This window comes from Sus scrofa, chromosome 8, assembly GCF_054392235.1.
Source record: "Sus scrofa isolate SSC_HxYL_T2T_F1_AM1 chromosome 8, Sscrofa_HxYL_maternal_Yorkshire_Landrace_v2.0, whole genome shotgun sequence".
In the NCBI taxonomy this organism is placed as follows: Eukaryota; Metazoa; Chordata; class Mammalia; order Artiodactyla; family Suidae; genus Sus; species Sus scrofa.
Genome location: NC_139390.1, coordinates 65,966,072 through 65,987,580, shown reverse-complemented (window position 1 = coordinate 65,987,580; position 21,509 = coordinate 65,966,072). Strand labels below are relative to the sequence as shown.

The 21,509-nt window shown below is 35.8% G+C and overlaps 1 protein-coding gene across 4 annotated transcripts in view; it reads left to right on the top strand.

The window, feature by feature from the left end:
* Nucleotides 1-21,509, top strand: part of LOC110262110 (uncharacterized) — a 476,065-nt gene that overhangs the window by 172,113 nt on the left and 282,443 nt on the right. For all 4 annotated transcript variants that reach the window (XR_014812609.1, XR_002346687.2, XM_084972344.1 and 1 more), the window contains one exon: nucleotides 20,507-20,564. Coding sequence is in view for 2 of the 4 variants with exons in the window: in XM_084972344.1 (XP_084828470.1) it covers nucleotides 20,507-20,564 (58 nt within the window). In the remaining 2 variants the exon portion in view is untranslated. The remainder of the gene's footprint in view (nucleotides 1-20,506; nucleotides 20,565-21,509) is intronic.

Here is a 21,509-nt window from a genome sequence, read left to right as displayed (position 1 = left end):
AAGTGCAATTACAGCCCTAAATAATATCATGTATACATGTACAACAACAAAAAAAGTAACATTAATACAACGGATACCCAGGAGGAGATGATATATTTCCAGGAACTCCCCCATCTTTTCAAATCAACTAAATTGATTATTTATTTATTGTGTATGCAGTGCGTGTATGTGCCTGTGTGTGTGTATGTGTTTGTACTGAAACAAAATGAATGTCGTTACTTCAAGGCATAAAAGCAGCTTCCAAGAACATGGAGTCTGATGTTTTAAACATTTTAATTCTGCTCTCTTCCTTGTGTCTGGAATTGTTCGGCAATAAATTGTATTCTATTCTGCTTCAATTACTGGTCTTTTCAGATCTGACTGCACTTAATTACTAAAGACATGATCTGCTAAAAGCTACATCTGGAAACAATGTCACTCTCTGTGTTTGGCATTTGAAAGTTGGACTTTTAGGCTAAATTAATACTTTTAACCACAAAGCTTTGGAAAAAAAAATAGTGTTACCATACACTTCTATGGATTTAGCTTAAAGAAAATTGTGTATGCCATTTATTTATTTAGTATTTATTTTCTGGACTACCTAGGTGTGTGTGGCTACTTTATCTTATCCATAGCTGTGTATCTAACCATAGTTTCCCAGATAATTGCCCCTTTGGTATTAAGAAGAGATCTGGTATTTGCTCTCATCAATTTTATGTATGAGCATAGGAGCATATTATGCAAAATATTGAACGTAGCCTTTAGAATGTCAAAAGCAATGAAGTGTGTTCCCATTCAGGAACAATTTTAATTTTAGAAAAAGCACAAGAATTGTTTAGAACGGTCTTATAGAATTAAAATACGTTTCTGTTCAGCCCATAATTAATTGTTTTTCACAAAATAGTGAATATGGCTCACACCACATGGAGCCCATCAGTTGGGCAGACGTTATATTTCGAACCATAAATTTGCTCCACACTGCAAAGATGCCTGAGCTTTAAAAAATTACTGTGGTGGCATTTTTCTCTTGCTTACCTGGGAGTGAATCAGTCCAAAGGTAGGAGTGATGTAAAATTGGTAGTATATTTAATTTAAAATATACCTTTATAAGCTAAGGATATCTAGATAGGAGTGAAAGAGTATAAAATTTGATGCAAATAAAAGATAATTTTTATTGCCTTTTTTCTCTAGCTAATCACACTATTTCTGATATGATTAATTTCCAATGGCATGATAAGAGACATGACTCTGTTTTCTACTTCACTATGATATTAAATATTTTGCTTATGGCAAAAAACCTAGTTCTTGCAGAAACTTTTAGTTCTTTTATTCATTTCCCTAAGTGTTATCAACTTGACAAGGCCAGCCATATATCACATCTTATTAAATTGACTGAGGCTAGAAAAATATGAAAATAAGATATCCTACAAGCCAATTCATTTCTGATATGTGATTTATAAGCTAGAGTTAAAATAGTTGATTAAAAGGCAAAGTAAAATCAGAAATATCTGAATGACACCATTCACTGCAAGAAATACAGCTTCCTCAACCATTTATATTCCTGAAAGTAGGTTGATAGGCAAAGATTACTAAAGAATTGGTGCTGTGTCATTTTAGCGAGTAATTAACAGAAATCAGAAGCTATATTTAACAGAAATCAGAAGCTTATTGTCCATCACAGAGGATAATCAGTTTATATCTTCAGAATCTACTAGCTGCATGGCGAGACATTGCAGGGTCAGTTGTTTATGTTGTTAATTACATCAACAGAGCATTGCATTATATCAGCCTATCCATTCTGGAATATTAGCTTTGAGGTAATGTATGCATTATGCAGTTGAGTCAATTTGAAATCAACACTGTGCTTCTGTGTAGATTGTTGAAATTTTATTACTTTAATAGAGCACTTACTGATTGGAAATAATTTAAGACTGAATGGTCAACAGAGGTCTTCTCTTTGAGTGCAATGCTTCTGAGTATTAGTGAAATTATTTGTGTCAGGGAGATGAAAGACTGATTCCTGATAGCTATATTTCTATTACAATTATGCTGTAATTGAAAAACATTTTCCCTATAGTTTGTAACATTCATCATTAAAGAAAAGCCACCCTTCAGATAATTTTCTATGGATATTTGAGTTGCATCTCTGAAGAACACATTGAAGTTATTTTCCCAAGTTCTATTAACTCTGATATATATCCACAGTATTCTCATGTTGTTGTGAAGAGAATGCTACTGATGCTACACTTTTTTAAACATCAGAATACCATGTAATAAATATTTTTTGGACTTAAATGATGAAATAATGAGATAGTGAGTTATTTTTGATCTGAAAAGTGGTGAGGACTTTAAAACTTCTAAATTTTTTATTTTCTTGCTTCTGGTGAATGAAGAGTACTAGAGACAACCTTACATGTCTGGGTCAAGTAAGAGTTGTGCACAACACTGCATTTAATGGAAACAATTCCTCTAAAATGAGAAGGAAAATGCGAGGTCAGAGAACTATGGAATATAGAGATGTGGACTAGAGACCATGCATATAACCTACATATTCTAACTTTTGCAATTGACAATTCAGATTTAACTGCCTAACTACTTTCTGGTCATCTGCATGCATTTGACAGAAATGAAGCACAATGAATAAAAGTGAATGCATTTTTAAATAACTCACCATACTGACATACAGTATTGACTATCTTTACTTTTATTTGTAGTGATTTTAAAGTGAACATTAAGGAACAGAAAATATTCAGCTATATTAAAAATTTTTTCTGAACAATTTAGTATAATAGAAATAATAATGTTTGGCAGGCAGTTAAAGGTATTTGGTAAGCATGTCTCCATGTTATCTTTACAAGATGATTTATATTGATGATTTAATTTTTTTCCAGATTGTTACAAAATTATACCATAGCCATGGGCACAATTTAGAGCTGTACTAAACTTGAAGTACAATTATATCATGAGTAAACTTTACAAATGATGCATATATACAACATGTTTTCATCATTTTTTTCATTTCCATTTCTTTCCAACAGAAAGGAAATTTTACTTTGATGAAAAACCCATCTCATACTATACCTAAAATAATACTATGTTTACCAGCAAGAAAAGAATCATTAGCCCATATAATCATGTATTTTGCACTGTATTAGTCAGTACACGCTAGATTTATTTCTTCTTCTATCACTTGTACTCCCTTCAGATTTCTAGTTTCAGTTGGTTTAAGAATTGCTTTTTTAAACATACTTTTGAGCGACTCTCCATTTTCATTTATTTTTGGTTTCTCATTAGCTTTGGAAGAAATGAGTCTAGTTTCAGTATATTTTTTTCTCCTTTCTAATTGAGAAAAGGGGATAACTCATCCCACCCTAGCTCCCTATTCCATTTCCCAATTGCCTTTTGGTTTTTCAAGAGGCAGCAATGGCTCTCATAAGCTTATTGCTTCTTTATTTCTCTGTAAAACCTTTTATCTTCTATCTCCATGCCCTTTGTATGCCCCATTTTATTTTCTGCCCTTACTTTTTGGATCGTTTTCGTGTGTTCTTTAAATCAAACAGGCTGTTTCTGCAGGGTTAATATCCTACGTGATTTTTTTTTTTTGGTCTTTGATCATTTTCTCCATTTCCCTGGTCCTTCATATGGCTCATTTACAACCTCACATAAAAGTTTATTTCTTTGAATTCCCTGAAATCAACCCGTGAATACTTTATGTTTTCTTCTCAGTTTTATCCCACTTACAGCTCCAGTTTTCAATGTATTTTCTTCAGCAGAACATACATTTGTCCCACTGTGCCGTCTTCCTCCTGGAGTTTCTTTGGCTGCTCTTTGAGGACCTTGTGGAGGATTTTTGTTTGGGGACTAGCAGATCTAGATACCATTCAGAATGAAAGCTCTTCACCTCTTTTATTTCATTTCAAGCCCATTTCTTGTGAGGCTGCAGCAAATATTTCAAAATGACTTGTGCTGCTTCCTCACTGCAGAGTAAACAGTCTCAGGCAGGGCTGAGACCCTCATTTTATGTACTCTTTCCTGCTTCCTGCAATGGAAAGGAATACTAGAGCAGTGATCAAAACTGGGTTGTCTTCCAGCTGTGAAAAGCATATGCAGATAATGCTGATGTGCTTACAAAACTATTGCTAAAACTTTTAGGTGCATTACAGAAAACTGAAAAAAAATTATCCATGGAATATTGCAGTGACATATGCTAATAATCTTCTTATGCAAAATGAACTGCAAGGTTGTGTTCAGCTCTCTTTCATTAACAACAGATGAATTAACTGAAATATAACTGAAATAATTTGCAATTAGACTTCTAGAAAACCATATGATTCTAAACATAAGGATGTGAGGCTATGAACCGCATTACACAAAGATACTGGAGAATTACCAACACTGGTGATTTTTAAAAGTAAGAAGATAAATTCTTTTGGAAGGTATGGAATGTCTCAATATAGGGGGATACACTCTATCTCTTTGGAGAATTCTATTGTCCATTCCACCACTATAATTTTTTTTGATTTATTTGGATAAAAGTTTTCTTGATGGTGAGCCAGAAATTCTGTGTGTAAATTTCGCTCCTGGGACTAAATTCCAGCTGCAGGATGCTGAGTTTATGCTCCTGTCAAAACACTTAAATTTCTTGAGAGTAACTTATGAACTAACAGAGTCTAACCAATGGAATCATTAGGTTTTCCTCACTTCATTTAGCCATATCTCTATTTAACAATTTTTCAACCCCAGGAAAAATAGTATTCCTCTTAAAAATTTCATATTGACACTTATTTCCACATTTACCAATATATACACACAACAGGTAAAGAATTTGTTTTCTTCTTTGATATTTTCTGAGTCAAGTCCAAATTTGTTTTTTATTTTCCCTTCAACTTATTTACTAACTTGAAACATTCATAGGTAAACTTAAATGTTGGAAAGACCTGTATTTCAGTTAATTTTGTGAATTTCTAACCTTGCTTCTTTATAGTTATAAATAAATGCAGCCTTTAATTTGCTAATTTGTTTTAATAGAAGTATAGAAGCATTTATGTTTGTAAATGTTATTTAAAAAAGCAATTCAAAAAATTCTTTTTAATTTCATTCTTTAAATGAAAAGTCTATCCCTATAAATGTTGTATATATGTAGCAAATTTTGACAAACACTAAGAAGGGATATCAATGGCTTCCATTTTGGTTTTGTGACGAAAGTTCTTGTAAGGGAAATTGGAAAGAAATATAATGTTTACTTAACATTACATGTACCTTTGTATCATATCTTACCATGAGTAAGTATTGGTTTTATAATTTTAGGAACTTATTTTTTATCACTATAAAACAAAACCATTGTAGAAGCAACTAATTCGCAATAGTTTATAATGGTACTTTCTCATCAACACCAACCAGAAAAAAAGAAAAATTGATGAAACATTCGTTTCTCCTCCCTCACCTCAGGAATGAATTAAAAGCATAATTGAGTCACAGACATAACTGAGAAATCTTTCTAAATAAAATCAATAAAAATATTTTGATAACTTTTTTTTCTTTTTATAATTTTCTTTCAAAAGAGTTAACATTTAATACTAACTATGGTGAATGAACAACCCCCTTAGTTATGCTTGTTTACTAAAAGCCAGAGCAGAGACAAAGCAGATGTCAACTCTGAATTTGATATGCTTGCTCCATTGGAAAGCAGTTCTGCGTAATTACTGCTTTCTGTCTCTCCTCCATATCTGCAAGTGATGTTGAACTTAGGAGTGGGTAATATCTCTCCTCCCCATCTGTCTGTGTTCTAGGTGTACTGGATGGGAGAATTTGGGTTCTGAGTATTTGTCAGGTATAATAGGGTGCTGACAGGTCTTAGAGAAGACCAAACATCCTTCAAACTTGTTTGAATTTTAGCTGCAACCAATTCTTTATTGCAGTAGCAGGGAGAAAGCCATGGAAATCTTAACATGTAACTTATTACTGCTCCCTAGAACTGATACCCACCTACACTCCTGGCCCTTGTTATATATAGCTTTGTAACTAAATCCAGTCACATTTTCCTTCACTACAAAGGCCCTTCCTCTTAGTCTGGCCCCAGTTCCCAAATCTACCACTCGACTCAGTTTCACTCCTCTAACAGGAATGTGAAACTTATGCTGTTTTAGTCATCACTCTAAATATTGGGGGTTGTGCCCTGGCTTTATTCGTTCTACAAGCTTGCCTCCTGGTCAGATGAGATCGGAAGGTTTAAAGAAAATTGGGAACTTCATCCTTGTTTCAAGATTGACTACTAGATTATCTAAAGTGCCTTAAGACAATAAAAGAAGAAAAAAACTAACCTCATAAGAAAATTAAATTGTTAATTGAGGAAATTTTTTAAGAATTTCAGGTTTATGTGTGGTGTCATACATATGTTAATATATGAACAAATCAATTTCCTTTTTAATAATCCTGGTTTTGAAGGCATAAAGATGTCACCGCATTAAACTAATACAATTATATTCAACTTGAGTACCGTATCAAAAAAAATCTGTTTTTCCCCATCTTGGTTCCAGACCCATTTCCTTCTAAGAATACACATTTCTAAGAAACTAATTTCTACATTAAAACCTTTTAATAAATAATAACTATATTAGTTTAGCAGTAAGAGTCAGGATTTTGACAGTTTGTCTGTAAAATACATGAGTGTATAGATAAAAATAGATTAACCACAGTCTTGAACACAGCTCTAAAAAATGGATAGTTATAGTACCAGTTCAACATTTGAAGGCTGAGACTAAGCAGGGTATCTCTTTTCAGTTGCACTTTACCTAAGATTTACTATCATTGAACTGGTTCCATGTAGCTATTGCAAGGAAAAAATACTTGCATCAGAGGAAAGTAGGATATTGCAAGTTTAAAATGCATGCAGGTACCATAGCATCAGTATTCCACTCTTTGTCTTATTGAAAAAACAACAGGGAGTTCCCATTATGGCTTAGGGGTAACAAAACCAACTATTATCCGTGAGGACGTGGGTTCGATCCCTGGCCTCACTCAGTGGGTTGAACGATCCTGATCCCTCACTGCCATGAGCTATGGCGTAGGCCACATATGGGGCTCAGATCCCAAGTTGCAGTGGCTGCAGTGTAGGCCGTCAGCTGCAGCTCTGATTCAACCCCTAGCCTGGGAACTCCATAAGCCATGAGTGCAGCCCTTAAAAAACAAAACAACAACAACAAAAAAAAGGAATAAAGAACAATAGATGTATAAACAAAAAGTGTCCATTTGGAGGAATTTGGTATGTTAATCAGTGAGACTCTTCCAAGGTGAAGAGCAATATAGTTGAGAACTGAGAAGTAAAAGTTTGGAAAAGTGTTGCAGGGAACTATAACTGTCATCCCTCCATTTTTTTGAATCACTATTGGAAGTGAACTTTTTGTTTGTTAAAATAACCTCCTCATTGACCTTGTTTCAATCTTGGAGCATATCTTTCATTCATTTTGAAAAGCCAACCAAGTCATGTCACCTTGCTTTATTAAAGGCTTCTTACTACATTTAGAATAAACCTAACACATTTACCCTGCGACCCTATAAAGAGCTGCACCTACCCTATAAAGAACTGCACCTACTTCTCTTCCAGTCTTATTGGTGTACCACTCTTCCCCTGCCTCCTACATTGTGGAAAGAGCTGTCTGGTAGCTGTTTTAATCAATTAACTAATTAAGGTATAATTGGCATCTAACTTTATATCAGTTTCAGGGGTCCAAGATTATTTCTTTGATATTTGTATGTATGGTGAAATGATCACCAAATAATTCTAGTTAACACCTGTTATCATAGTAACAACCATTTTTCTTATAAGAAGGACTTCTAAGATCTACTCGTTCAGCAACTTTCAAATATGAAATATAGTATTATTAACTATAATCATTCATGCTGCAAATGATACCCCCAGAACTTATTTGTCTTATAATTGGAAGTTTCTACCATTTGACCCCTTCACCCATTTCTTCCTCTCTCTGCCTTTTGCCTCTTCCAATCACCAATCTGTTGTCTGCATCTATGAGCTCATTACAAAAAACTCACATGTATGTGAAACCATTCAGTATTTGTTCTTCTCCTTCTGACTTCTTATATTTTATTTTATTTTATTTTATTTTATTTTATTTTATTTTATTTTATTTTATTTTATTTTATTTTTGTCTTTTGTCTTTTTTAGGGCCCCACCTGTGGCACATGAAGTTCCCAGGCTAGGGGTTGAATTGGAGCTGTTGCTGCCGGCCTACACCAGAGCCACAGCAACGCCGGATCCGAGCCACGTCTACAACCTATACCACAGTTCATGGCAACACTGGATCCTTGGCTCACTGAGCAAGGCCAGGGATCAAACCCGCAACCTCATGGTTCCTAGTCAGATTTGTTTCCATTGCACCACAATAGGAACTCCCCTATTCTATTTTTTAAATGATTTTTATTTTTTCCATTATAGTTGGTTTACAGTGTTCTGTCAATTTTCTACTATACAGCAAGGTGACCCAGTCTCACACACACACACACACACACACACACACACATATATGTATATATATATATATATACATTCTTTTTCTCACATTACCCTCTATAATGCTTCATCACAAGAGACTGGATATAGTTCCCAGTGCTATACAGCACGATCTCATTGCTTATTGATTCCAAATACAATAGTTTGCCTCTATTAAACTCAGACTCCCAGGCCATCCCACTCCTTCCCCTTCCCCCTTGGCAAACACAACTCTGTTTTCCAAGTCCATAAATTTCTTTTCTGTGGAAAGGTTCATTTGTGCCCTATATTAGATTCCAGATGTAAGTGATATCATATGGTATTTGTCTTCCTCTTTCTGACTTACTTCACTCAGTATGAGAGTCTCTAGTTCCATCCATGTTGCTACCAATGGCATTTTTTTTATGGCTCGGTAGTAATCCATTGTGTATATATACCACATCTTCTTAATCCATTCATCTGTCAGTGGACATTTGGGTTGTTTCCATATCTTGGCTATTGTGAATAGTGCAGCAATGAACAGGCGTGTGCATGTGTCTTTTTCAAGGAAACTTTTTCTTCTTTGTACCTTTCTTTTTTTGGTTGGACGATTTCCATTTATTGTATGCTTGTGTACTTTTCTTTTTAGTTTTTGTGAATGTAATGTTTGATTTTAATTTGTGGTTGCCTGGTTTTTTTTAGTAAGTCAACACCTTCCCGTATCTCCTTGCTTTAGCCTAATAGTCATATAGGCTCAAACACATTCTTAAAAAGAGTCTAGATTCTCTTACTTTCCTTTTCCACATTCAATGATTTTGAAATCCTTTTTTAACATTTTTATGTTTGTCCTTTTGCTGTTCTTTGTGTTTATTGTCACTTTTACAATAGGTTTTTTTTTTTCTTTCTACTTTTAAATCTGTATAGTGGCTTATTTAAGTGATTGCTTTCCAATTGTGATTTCCTCCATCCTATTTCTTCTTACTTTTTAAAATATTTTTATTTAGAGAAGCCCTTTCAGTACTTCTCTTAGAACGGGTTTAGTATTTCTGTACTCTTTTAGCTCTTGTATGTCGGAGAAAATGTTTCTTTCTCATTCTATTTTAAATGATATCCTTGTTGAGAAGTTCTTCTGCCAGTGTTCAGCAGATATTCTGTGCAAATCATTCTACATGTAGACGTGCTTTTTTGATGCATTTGTGGGGGAAAGTAAGCATAACATCTTACTCCTCTGCCATTTGATCAATCAGACTTGATTTCAGAGATCCCTGAGAGAAAAAAATTGATAAATATCTATTCATCAAAACCAGTGGCCTTTGCATTGGGACAGAACCCAGTGTCTGGACTCACTGAGGTTCAGGTTCTTTATGTCTCCACGCAGAAGGAATTCATCAAGAGACCATGACTTATTTTACCTAGCATGATATCCTCAAGGTCTATCCATGTTGTCAAAAATAGCAAAAATTCCTTTTTTATTGCTGAATATTATTTTATAGTGCATTTATCTTTTTGAGTGAGTGTTTTCATTTTCTTTAGAAAAATGCCCAGAAGTGGAATTGCTAGATCATAGGGCAGTTCTATTTTTAATGTTTTGGGAACTGTCAAACTGTTTTCCATAGTGGTTACACCAATTTACATTCTCACCAGCAGTTCACAAGGCTTCCCTTTTCTCCACATTTTTTTCCAGCACTTGTTATTTTTGCCTTTTTGATAACAGTCATTCTAACAGGTGTGAGGGGATATCTAAGGGTGGTTTTGATTTGATTTTCCCTCATAATTAGTGATATTGAGCATCTGTTCACATACCTGCTGGTTATCACTCTTTTTTGGAAAAATGTCAATGTGGATCCACTGCCAATGTTTTAATCAATTATTTGACTTTTTGCTATTTAGTAGAATAAGTTAGTTACATATTTTGGATATTAATCCTTTATCAGATGTATTATTTGGAAATATTTTTCCCATTTAGTAGGTTGTCTTTGCATTTTGGGGTGATTTTCTTTGCTGTGCTGAAGATTTTTAGTTTGATGTAGTCCCACTTATTTATTTTTGCTTTTGTTGCTTTTGATTTTGGTGTCAAATTTACAAAATAATGCCAAGATTGATATCAAGGATCTTACTGCTGAAGTTTTCTTCTAAGATTTCTACGGTTCAGGTCTTACATTCAAGTCTTCAATCCATTCAGAGTTAATTTTTGTATGTAATAAAAGATAGTAGTCCATTTTCATTCTTTTGCATGTGGTTGTCTAGTTTTCCCAACACCATTTATAGAAGAAATTGTCTTTTACACATTGCATATTCTTGGCTCCTTTGTCCTAAATTGATTGGCCATATATGCCAATCAATTAATTTAATGTACTCTATTCATTAAATATTTCCTAAAACAAAGGACTCTGAGGAGAAAAATCAATACATATTTGTGCTCTCCAGGTTTATTTCTGACCTCTCTAGTCCACTGGTCTATGTGTTTGTTTTTCTGCACCCATCTTACTGTTTTGATTACTATAGCTTTATAATATATTTTGAAATTAAGGCACATAGTGCCTCCAGATTTGTTCTTTTTTCTCAAAATTTCTTTGGTTATATGAAGTCTTTTGTGGTTCTGTACAAATTTTAGAATTGTTTTTTCTGTCTCAATGGAAAATCCCATTGGAATTTTGATAGAAATTTCATTGAATGTGTATATTGCTTTGAGTAGTATGGACATTTTAACAATATTAAGACTAATGCATACCATGGAATAGCTTTCCATTTATTTGTGTATTCAGTATCTTTATTTGATGTCTTAAAGTTTTCAGTTTACAGATCTTTCATCTCCTGGGTTAAATTTATTCCTAGGTCTTTGTTCTTTTTGGTATAATTGTAATTGTCAATTTCTTATAGTTTATTATTAGTGTATAGAAACACAAAAGATTTTTGTATATTGATTTTATGTCTGGTTGGCATTTTATAACAACTGCTAATTCTGCATTTTAGTTTCTTTATCTTAGCTTTCCTGATATTTGGATGCTAATCTGCAAAAGCTCTGCATAGATGGTACCTTCTTTAATTTTCAGCTAAGATGTCATCTTCTCAAGGAGGCTTCCTTTCATCCTCAAATTAACAGCCCCTCAGTGGCATTCCCATTCTATCATAATACCTTGTTTTATGGGCTTCAAACATGTATTACTATCTGCATTGTTCTTTGCATCATGATTCTGTGTTTATTGTTCACTGCCTGTCTTCTACAACTAGAATGTAAGAGTGACTATAAGCACCCTAAGGTCAGGGCATCTTCTCTGCCACATGTACCATGCCTCTGATATACCTGACAGATTAGCACAAGCTCAGTACCTGCTGAATAAATGAAATTCTACAGTGACTCAATATTCCTTCCAAAGACTGTTTTTTCACCATACTTGTACTCCATTCATTAAATATTTGCTAAAACAAAGGACTCTGAGGAGAAAAATCAATGCATATTTGTGCTCTCCAGCTGTTTTTAATTTTAAATGTAAAAAAACCCTACAGATATAAATAAATAAAGGAAATAGAATATATATATATATATATCAAAGCATCAAGTTGTACACTTTAAATATACAATATTATTTGTCAATTATATCTCATTAAGGATGGAGAGGAAAAGAAAAGGAGATAAAACCTTGTAGTAGGGTCTAGTAAAAATCAACAAAAATTTATGTGTTGATTGATATGCACTAAAGAAATAAAATTTGCAGCACAGTACCATAAAACATGTCTAAGTAGAACTGAAAGACTGAGGAGCTGTTGTGATCTTGGGGTCAAGAAGTCCTTAAGTGTGTGTCTGAAATGAATTGTTAGGAAGCCCTAAAATGTAAGGTAAAAGATCAGGTACATTTAGACTGAACACAAAATGACGGCACTTAGGGTGGAAAGAAAGAGTTGTCTTATGGATTAGTATATACACGCAAGTTATAGTATTAAAATATCTGTAATATTTTGAAATTTCATTATCCATGCAAAGTGTTCTTTATGAATATTGTCACTAATTGTGTTTTTGGTTGTCTATTTAAGTTTATACTTTTTCTTTTTTTTTGGTCTTTTGTCTTTTTAGGGCTGCAGCCATGACACATGGAGGTTCCCAGGCTAGGGGTCAAATCAGAGCTGTAGCTGCAGGCCTGTGCCACAGACACAGCAACACGGGATCCGAGCTGCATCTGCAACCACATCACAGCTTGCAGCAGTGCTGGATCCTTAACTTACTGAGTAAGGCCAGGGATAGAACCCATGTCCTCATGGATACCAGTCAGGTTCATTAACCACTAGCCATGATGGGAACTCCTAAGTTTATACTTAATATTTGCTTGTGCAGTGACTCTCAAATGACTAGATGAACTGATTAATATTTTTATTTGGCATGTAGTAATGATAAATAATGTTCTATTATTGACTAAATAATTTACTATTACTAAAATCAGTAAGAAATGAATCAGAGAATAGCATAAGTGAGACAACACTGGTAGAAGACAAAGCTGAGAGTAGGTTGGAATTCAAAAGGTCAGACAGAAGCCGTGTGAGAAGGTAGCAATAGGCTCATCTTGAATTATATTCATTGAGAAAACAGGGGACCACTATATCATTCTCATTGTCTGCACACAGTGTTAGAACAAAGTGGAATAAAGTTAATGTCTTCAAGGGAGAGAAATCTGTCATTTTCTTGACTGCAAAACTGCATCCATAACTCTAACAGGACATCTTACAAGTTGAAACATATGGCCAACAAGTGCTGGCATATTGCTGAAAGTAATCTGACTGAGGAGGCAACTTTCACCTTTCTGATGGAAGTAGCCATAACTCCTGGGGTCGATGTAGTTTGGATTTAGGGACCAATCTCAATCATACTTGGACATCATGCTGCTTTTCCAAAGGCACTATGCAAATTGTGCTGTAGTGTTTGTTCAGATATTTTTTTCAAACTGGACTCTAATTGAATATAGCTTAATGCTACTTCTCTTTTTGCCTCAAGTAATACATTCACATAGGCTTAGGCAGGAAAAATATTATGAAAGCATATTACTGTGAAATCCTAGTTCACTTTGAGAGCAAGTGGAGAGGGTGTTGATGATGTATTCAGTCTGAGTGATATATTCTTTCATGTTAGGAAGATATTCTAGAATATTAAGTCATATCTGCAAAGGCTAATAGTCATTCATAAATAGCATAAAATAATATTACCTTTCTTGTATACATTCTTTTTTTGTACGGTAGGTACATTTCATTTTTAAGGATTTCTTAAAAAATTAAAATTGAAATTTATTCAAAAATTATTAACTCTAGAAGTTCTCATTGTGGCTCAGCAGAAACAAGCCTAACTAGCAGCCATGAGGATGCTTGTTCAGTCCCTGGCCTTACTCAGTGGGTTAAGGATCCAGCATTGCCATGAGCTGCAGTTTAGCTTTCAGACACAGCTTGGATCTGGAGTTGCTTGGCTGTGGTGTAGGTCAGCAGCTGCAGCTCCAATTTGACCCATAGCCTGGGAACTTCCATATGCCATAGGTGCAGCCCTAAAAGGAAAAAAAAAAAAAAACCAAAACTCTAAGGAAGCTTTTTAATATTATAAAGAAACAGGAAAAGAAAGCTGCCTTGAAAAATGTAGAACTTGGACAACTCATTAGCACCTGCAAATTTCCTGCCCTCTTATTTTCCATTAAGATGTCTGTTAAAATATTTATTTACTAGCTATCTATGGAGATATCAAGAAATGTTTAGTGGCACATTTTCATCACTTTATCTTAATTTTCTGAGATCAATGGAGGTGATGCTCTAGACTTTCATCAAAAGCATGAATGTTATAAATATATCTTTATATCTTTTTAAAAAGTGGATGGTCATAGCTTTAAAGACCAATTGCCTTGATGGAGCACCTGGAATGAAAGGTGGAGATAATTTACTGTGGACTGGAAGCCTGAAAGTGTTAAAAGGCTAAGCATTAAAGAGAAGGGAGATGGGACTGCTGTGTTATGGAAGCTCAGCCCCAACCAGGAAAGGCAGTTGTTGGAAAGTTCAAGCCAAAAACATAAGTTGAGAAATAGTAACAAGTTATAAAAATCCAACATTAGATAACACAAGAATCTGACTTTCGGATAATGAAAGATCTGATATGGTTAGCAGATTACAGGAGCTTGGACACATTTAAGAGAATATTTTGAGCAAAATTTGCAGGTTTTTAACAATTTGCATTTATTTCAATGTATAATTATAAGACAGAGTAAACTAGTCCAAAAGAAATGTATAAATTTCTTAAAGTATCTGCTCTCAAGATATTATTAATATTTCTGGGATATACGAATGACTATTTGTAGTTTTAAATAAGAAGGAAAGAGCTATGCAGCAGGAGCTGGCAGCATAGAGGGGGACAGCCCGGGAGGAGCTCTCCTGAATCAAAGAATGGCAGCAGTTTGGATCCTCTACACCCCCATCCCACAGTTCCCACCCACACTTCAGTTGCTACATTTCCCCAGAGGCTGGAGGAAAAAAGCTGGAGCTAGAGTACAGGGTAGAGGTTAAGATAGCTCTGAGGAGAAACAAGCACAGGACTGGCAGATGTTATTTTTTTTCCAAAGTTGCCTATTGCTGCTGTAATAAATTACCATAAACTCAATGGTTTAAAATAACACACAGCATGCCTCAGAGATATTGCGGATTCAGCTCCAGACCACTGCAATAAAATGATCACAGGAATTTTTTGATTTCCCAGTACATATGAAAGTTATGTCTGTATTATGCTGTAGTCTATTGAGTGTGCAACAAAATTAAATCTAAAAAGTAATGCACATACCTTAATTCAAAAATGCTTCATTGCTAAACTATGCTAGACATCATCTGAACTTTCAGTGAGTTACAACCTTTGTGCTGGTGGAGGGTTTGAAATATTGTAAGAATCACCCAAATATGACACAGAGACCAAAATGAGCAAATGCTGTTGGAGAAATGGTGCTGAAAGACTTGCTCAATCCAGGGTTATCACAAACCTTGAATTTGAAAAAAACAAAAACAAAAACCTTTATCTGCAAAGTATAATAAATTAAAATACTATACAAAGAAGCATGCCTATAATGGATTCAGCAGTCAGAATCTGAAAAGAATCTTATGGGGCTAAAGTTAAGGTGTCTGCAGTGCTGTGTTCTCCTGGAGGCTTTAGAGGAAAGTATAGTCCTTGCCTTTTCCAGCTTCTAGAAAACACCCTTATTCCTTAGCCCAAGACAGCATCACTCTGACTTCTGAGTCCATCCTCACTCCTCCTTTTCTCAAACTCTGACCCTCTTGCCTCCCTATCAGTAAGAACTTTTGTGATTCCACTGGGCACACTTGGATAATCCAGGTACTTTCCTTTTTTCTGGGACTTTAACCTAATCAGTTGTCAGTTTTATTGGCATGTAGTTGCATGTAGTAGTCACTATGATCCTTTGTATTTCTGTGATATCCGTTGTTACTTCTCCTTTTTCATTTCCAATTTTATTGAGTCTTCTCTCTTTTTTTCTTGATAAGTCTGGCTAAGTGATTATCAATTTTGTTGATCTTTTCAAAGCGCCAGCTTTTCATTTCATGGATCTTTCCTCTGGATTTCTTCATTTCTATTTCATTGATTTCTGCTCTGATCTTTATGATTTCTTTCCTTCTACTAACTTTAGGTCATGTCTGTTCTCTCTCTGGCTGCTTTAGCTGTAAAGTTAGGCTTTTTATTTGGGCTTTTTCTTGTTTCCTGAGGTGGGCTTGTATTGCTATAAACTTTCCTCTTCGAATGGCTTTTGCTGCATCCCATAGGTTTTGGAGTGTCCTATCTTTGTTGTCATTTGCTGCCAGGTATTTTTAAATTTCCTCTTTGATTTCTTCAGTGATCCACTGGTTGCTTAGTAGCATGTGGTTTAGTCTCCACGTGTTTGTGTTATTTGCAGTTGTTTTTTATTTGTTTCTTGTTGATGTCCAGCCGTATAGTGTTGTGGTCGTAACAGATGCTTGATATGATTTCAATTTTCTTAAAATTACTGAGGCTTGATTTGTAGCCCAGGACGTGCTCAATCTTAGAGAATGTTCCATGTGCACTTGAGAAGAATGTGTATTCTGTTTCTTTTGGATGGAATGTCCTATAAATATCTATGAGGTCCATCTGGTCTAGTGCTCCATTCAGGGCCTGTGTTTCCATATTGATTTTCTGTCTGGTTGATCTGTCCATTGCTGTAAGTGGGGTGTTAAAGTCCCCCACTATGATTGTGTTATTGTCAATTTGTCCTTTTAAGGTTGTTAGCAGTTGGCTTCTATGTTGGGTGTGTAGATATTTAAAATTGTTATAACATCTTCTTGGATTGTTCCTTTGATCATTATGTAGTGACCGTCCTTGTCCCTTAAAGTGTTCTTCATTTTAAAGTCTATTTTGTCTGAAATGAGTATTGCTACTCCAACTTTCTTTTCCTTCCCATTTGCATGGAATATTTTCTTCCATCCTCTCACTTTCAAATTGTGTGTGTCCATAGAAGTGAAGTAGGTCTGTTGAAGACAGCACATGGATGGGTCTTGTTTTTGTATCCATTCAGCCAGTCTGTGTCTTTTGGTTGGGGTGTTTAGTCCATTCACACGTAAGGTAGTTATTGATATGTATGTTCTTATTGCCATTTTATTAACTGCTTTGGATTTGCTTTTGTTGCTCTTTTTTCTTCCCTTGTTCTCGTGTTCTCTCCTCTTGTGGTTTGGTGACTATCTTTTGTGTTGTCTTTGAGTTGGTTTTTCTTATTTGTTTGTGTATCAATTGTAGATTTTTGGTTTGCAGTTATTCTGAAATTTTGAAATAAGAGTCTATATATATAAGAGATTGTTTGAAGTTGTTGGTCTCTTAATTGGAAGTGCATCTGCAGTGTCCTGCATTTGTACCCTCTTATTCTCATGATTTCTGATTTTGGTGGCATAATTGTGCATGAATGATTTCATATCTTTACTGTATGTATACCTTTACTGGTGAGCCTTGTCCGTTGTGGTATTTTTGTTTCCTGTTGCGGCCTTTTCTCTTCTGCCTAGAGAAGTTCCTTTAGTATTTGTTGTAAAGCTGGTTTAGTTTTGCTGAATTCTCTTAGTTTTTGCTTATCTGTGAAGGTTTTGATTTCTCCTCCAAATCTGAATGAGAGCATGCTGGGTAAAGTAATCTTGGTTGGAGGTTTTTTCCTTTCATCATGTTAAGTATATCATGCCACTCCCTTCTGGCCTGCAGAGTTTCTGCTGAAAAATCTGCTGATAACTTTATTGGGATTCCTGTGTATGTTGTTTCTTTTCCCTAGCTGCTTTCAGTATTTTCTTTAATTTTGGTCAGTTTGATGAATAGGTGTCTCGGGGTTTTCCTCCTTGGATTTATTTTATACGGTACTCAATGTGCTTCCTGGAGTTGAGTGAGTGGTTCTTTTCCCATGTTAGGGAAGTTTTTGGCTATTATCTCTTGGAATATTTTTCTGTCCCTTCTTCTCTCACTTCTCCTTTCTGGCACCCCTAAAATATGGATGTTGGTGCTTTTGATGTTGTCCCAGAGTTCTCTGAGACTCTCTTCATTTGTTTTCAATCTTCTTTCTCTTTTCTATAATTTCCACTAATCTGTCCTCCACCTTGCTTATTCGTTCTTCTGCCTCCTGTATTCTGCTGTTAACTGCTTCTAGTGAATTCTTTATTTCAGTTATTGTATTTTGCATCTCTTCTTTTTTTTTTTTTTTTTTTTTTTGTCTTATTCCTTTTTGTCTTTTTTTGTTGTTGTTGTTGCTATTTCTTGCGCCGCTCCCGAGGCATATGGAGGTTCCCAGGCTAGGGGTAGAATCGGAGCTGTAGCCACCGGCCTACGCCAGACCCACAGCAACGCGGGATCCGAGCCGCGTCTGCAACCTACACCACAGCTCAAGGCAACGCCGGATCGTTAACCCACTGAGCAAGGCAGGGACCGAACCCGCAACCTCATGGTTCCTAGTCGGATTCGTTAACCACTGCGCCACGACGGGAACTCCTGCATCTCTTCTTGTTTAAGTTTTATATCTTGTGTCTCTTTGGTCAGGGTTTCCTGTAAGTTATCCATCTTTGCCTCCAGTTTATTTCCAGTGTCTTGCATCATCTTTAGCATCAACAGTCTAAATAAAGTCTTTTTCCTGAAGGCTGAGAATCTCCTGATCACTTAGCTGGTTTTCTGGGGTTTTTTTTCTTTTCCTCTTGTCTGAGTTCTAGTTCTCTGTTTTTTCATTTTTGTAGGCTTTTGGTATGGTGACCATTTCACAGATAGTAGAGTTGTGGCCTCTCTTACTTCTGGCCTCTGCCCCCCCCTTGTGGCTGAAGCTGGTAGGGGGGGCGTGCTGTAGGCTTCCTGATGGGAGTCACTGCTGCCTGCCCACTGGTATGTGGAGCTGATTCCTAACCATCTGGAGGATGGGCCTTTTTGTCTGGGTGAGATTGGAGGTGACTGTATGCCTGGGGGTGCTTTAGGCAGCCTGTTTACTGGTGGACGGGGCTGTGATCCCACCTGGATTGTTGTTTGGCCTGGTGCTTCTCAGTGCTGGTGGGTGGGCCAGATTTTCCCAAAATGGCCACCTCCAGAGAAACACCTGCTTATGAAGATTCCCAAGAGCTTTGCTTCCAATGTCCTTCCCCCCAACAAGCCACATTCACCCCTATTTTCCCAGGTGGTCCTCCAAGAACCACAGCCAGGCCCGACCCAGTTCCCCACAGAGACCCTGCTTTGCCCTGGCACCCAGAGCATGAGAACGTTTGTGTGCACCTTCCAACAATTTGTTCCCCACTTCCTGCAGTCCCATGGAGCTCCTGCACACCAGCCCCACTGGCCTTCAATGCCAGATGCTCCGGGGGCTCTTTCTCCAGTGCCAGATCCCCACACGTGGGGGTTTGCTGTGGGGCTCAGAACTCTCACTCCTGTAGGTGAGTTTCTGTGATACAGTTACTTTCCAGTCTGTGGGTCTTCCCACCCGGGAGGTATGGGGTTTCTTACATCATGTAATCACCCCTCCTACCTCTTGATGTGGCCTCCTCTTTGTCTTCTGGAGTAGGATATCTTTTTGAAGGTTTCTGGTCCATTTGGTTGAAGATTGCTCGGCGTGTAGTTGTTAATTTTGTTCCAGAATTAATTTTTCTTGATTTTTATATAAAATTAATATTTAACTGAAATCAAGATTAATGCCATCTTTTCTTCAATCCCGTATATAAATATTTATATAAAATTGTAAATACTGCTCAAAATAAAATTAATAGTTCAAAGAAGCATTTACTGGAAAATAAAGGTTTCTCTCATCCAACCCCAACTCCTAGCACTCATTTCCGAACATTTTTTATATGATAATTTATAATGTATCTTTCCAGAATTATCTAATAGAGGTTTGTATTGTATGTATATATGTAATGTATATTTTTAAAAATATGATGAAATACACACTATACATCAATATATCCATGTTTCAACATTGCCACATTAATACTCCATAGTTCATGTGGATATAGGTATTGATGTGTGATGTGTGTGTGTACAAGTATGTTTTTGTAGCTCATAAATATGCTTATGAGAGAAAAACTCAGACTAATTATTGGAATGTTCCTGTAATGATAATCTCCTAATAGCAAATAGCTTAGTCTAGTTATGTAGTTTGTATCTTGAGACTGGAATAAAAGTTATTTCAAATCACGAAGATTCGACAGTGTATTTCCTGAGCCCATGTCAGTCAGTTTTGCTTCACAAATTTACTGCAGTCTTGGAGCACTCTGAACATGACACAACTCTCCCCAACTTTACATCTGGCTGTTGGCCAAATAATACAATCCTAGTTTGACTGTCAGTGGAAAATATTCAATTAGATGAATGTACAGTAGAATGAGCTCTTCCTATAGGACTGAAACTCAACAAAAACATGGCCATATAATTTTGGTAGGACTAAATTTCTCATAAGAAATGCCACTCTGAATGTTAAATGAAATTAAATAGGCTTTATTTGCTGGCAGTAGCTTTACAAGTAGATTATAAAACTCCTTCATTCCAAAGATGTCTTATTTTTATTCCAGAAATCCAGAATTAGAAGGCAGCAAATTGTGGTCTTTAAAATCCTCTGGAGAGGCCCTGGTAAGTGGAACTATTTGTATTTTTTAGCTACATCATAGGCAGCTCAATAGCTACTCAGTAATGTACTGCATTTTTCCAAATAAGAAACCCTTTGCATGTCTGCACAGTTTGGAATGGGAAAGCAGTTTTAAACACCAGTTCATGAGTAGATATTTATAAGGGCTGTTAATACCAAAGTTTATTCACCATACAGATGAAAGTGTTGACCATTTACTTTAGTGCCAGTAGCTTTTAAAAGCCTTATGACCACTAGTCTCCAGAATATTTTTTTCTTGCATACCTAGTGCTACTCTGTGCAGTAAATTAGACACACACACCCCCTTCTCAACAAGGAGAACTCAACAAGGAGAACTCAATTTTAGTCACTTATCACAAATGAAAGCCATTTGTTTAAAAGGAAAATACATAAAATGTGGAGGTCATGGGAAGTGAAAAACTAGTATTTAGTTGCCTGTATATGGTTTAATTTAGGGTTGCTTTGAATTTCAGATATGGAAATTTTGGTGGTAGGATAACAAAAGGGAGGGGAACATGTATGAATCTTGAGAGGAATGGGTGGTTAGATAGGAAAGGTTTTTTTCTTCCCTTATTTGCTTTTGTGTGAGATTCTTTTATTAATTGTATCTTTTGGCTTTTTCAAGCAGCAGTTACATTGCTTGATGTTGTTTTATTGTTGAAACTGCTTGCAGAAATGGCTTGTGCTAACTCTGGGTATCAGAAAAAAACAGCAGGAATCGGATACTTTAGTCTATCAACAGGTACAGTAACAACATAGTTGGTGATTTACCTAATTTTAACACTGGTGTGGGAAAATAGAGAACTATATAAACGTATTCTTTTGCTGTGATTAGTCCATCCTCTTAATTCTGGCTTCTCAGATGTTACTTTAAATGTTGTAAGACACCCTAGCTACTAGCAAAAATTGGGACATGGGCAATTTATTGT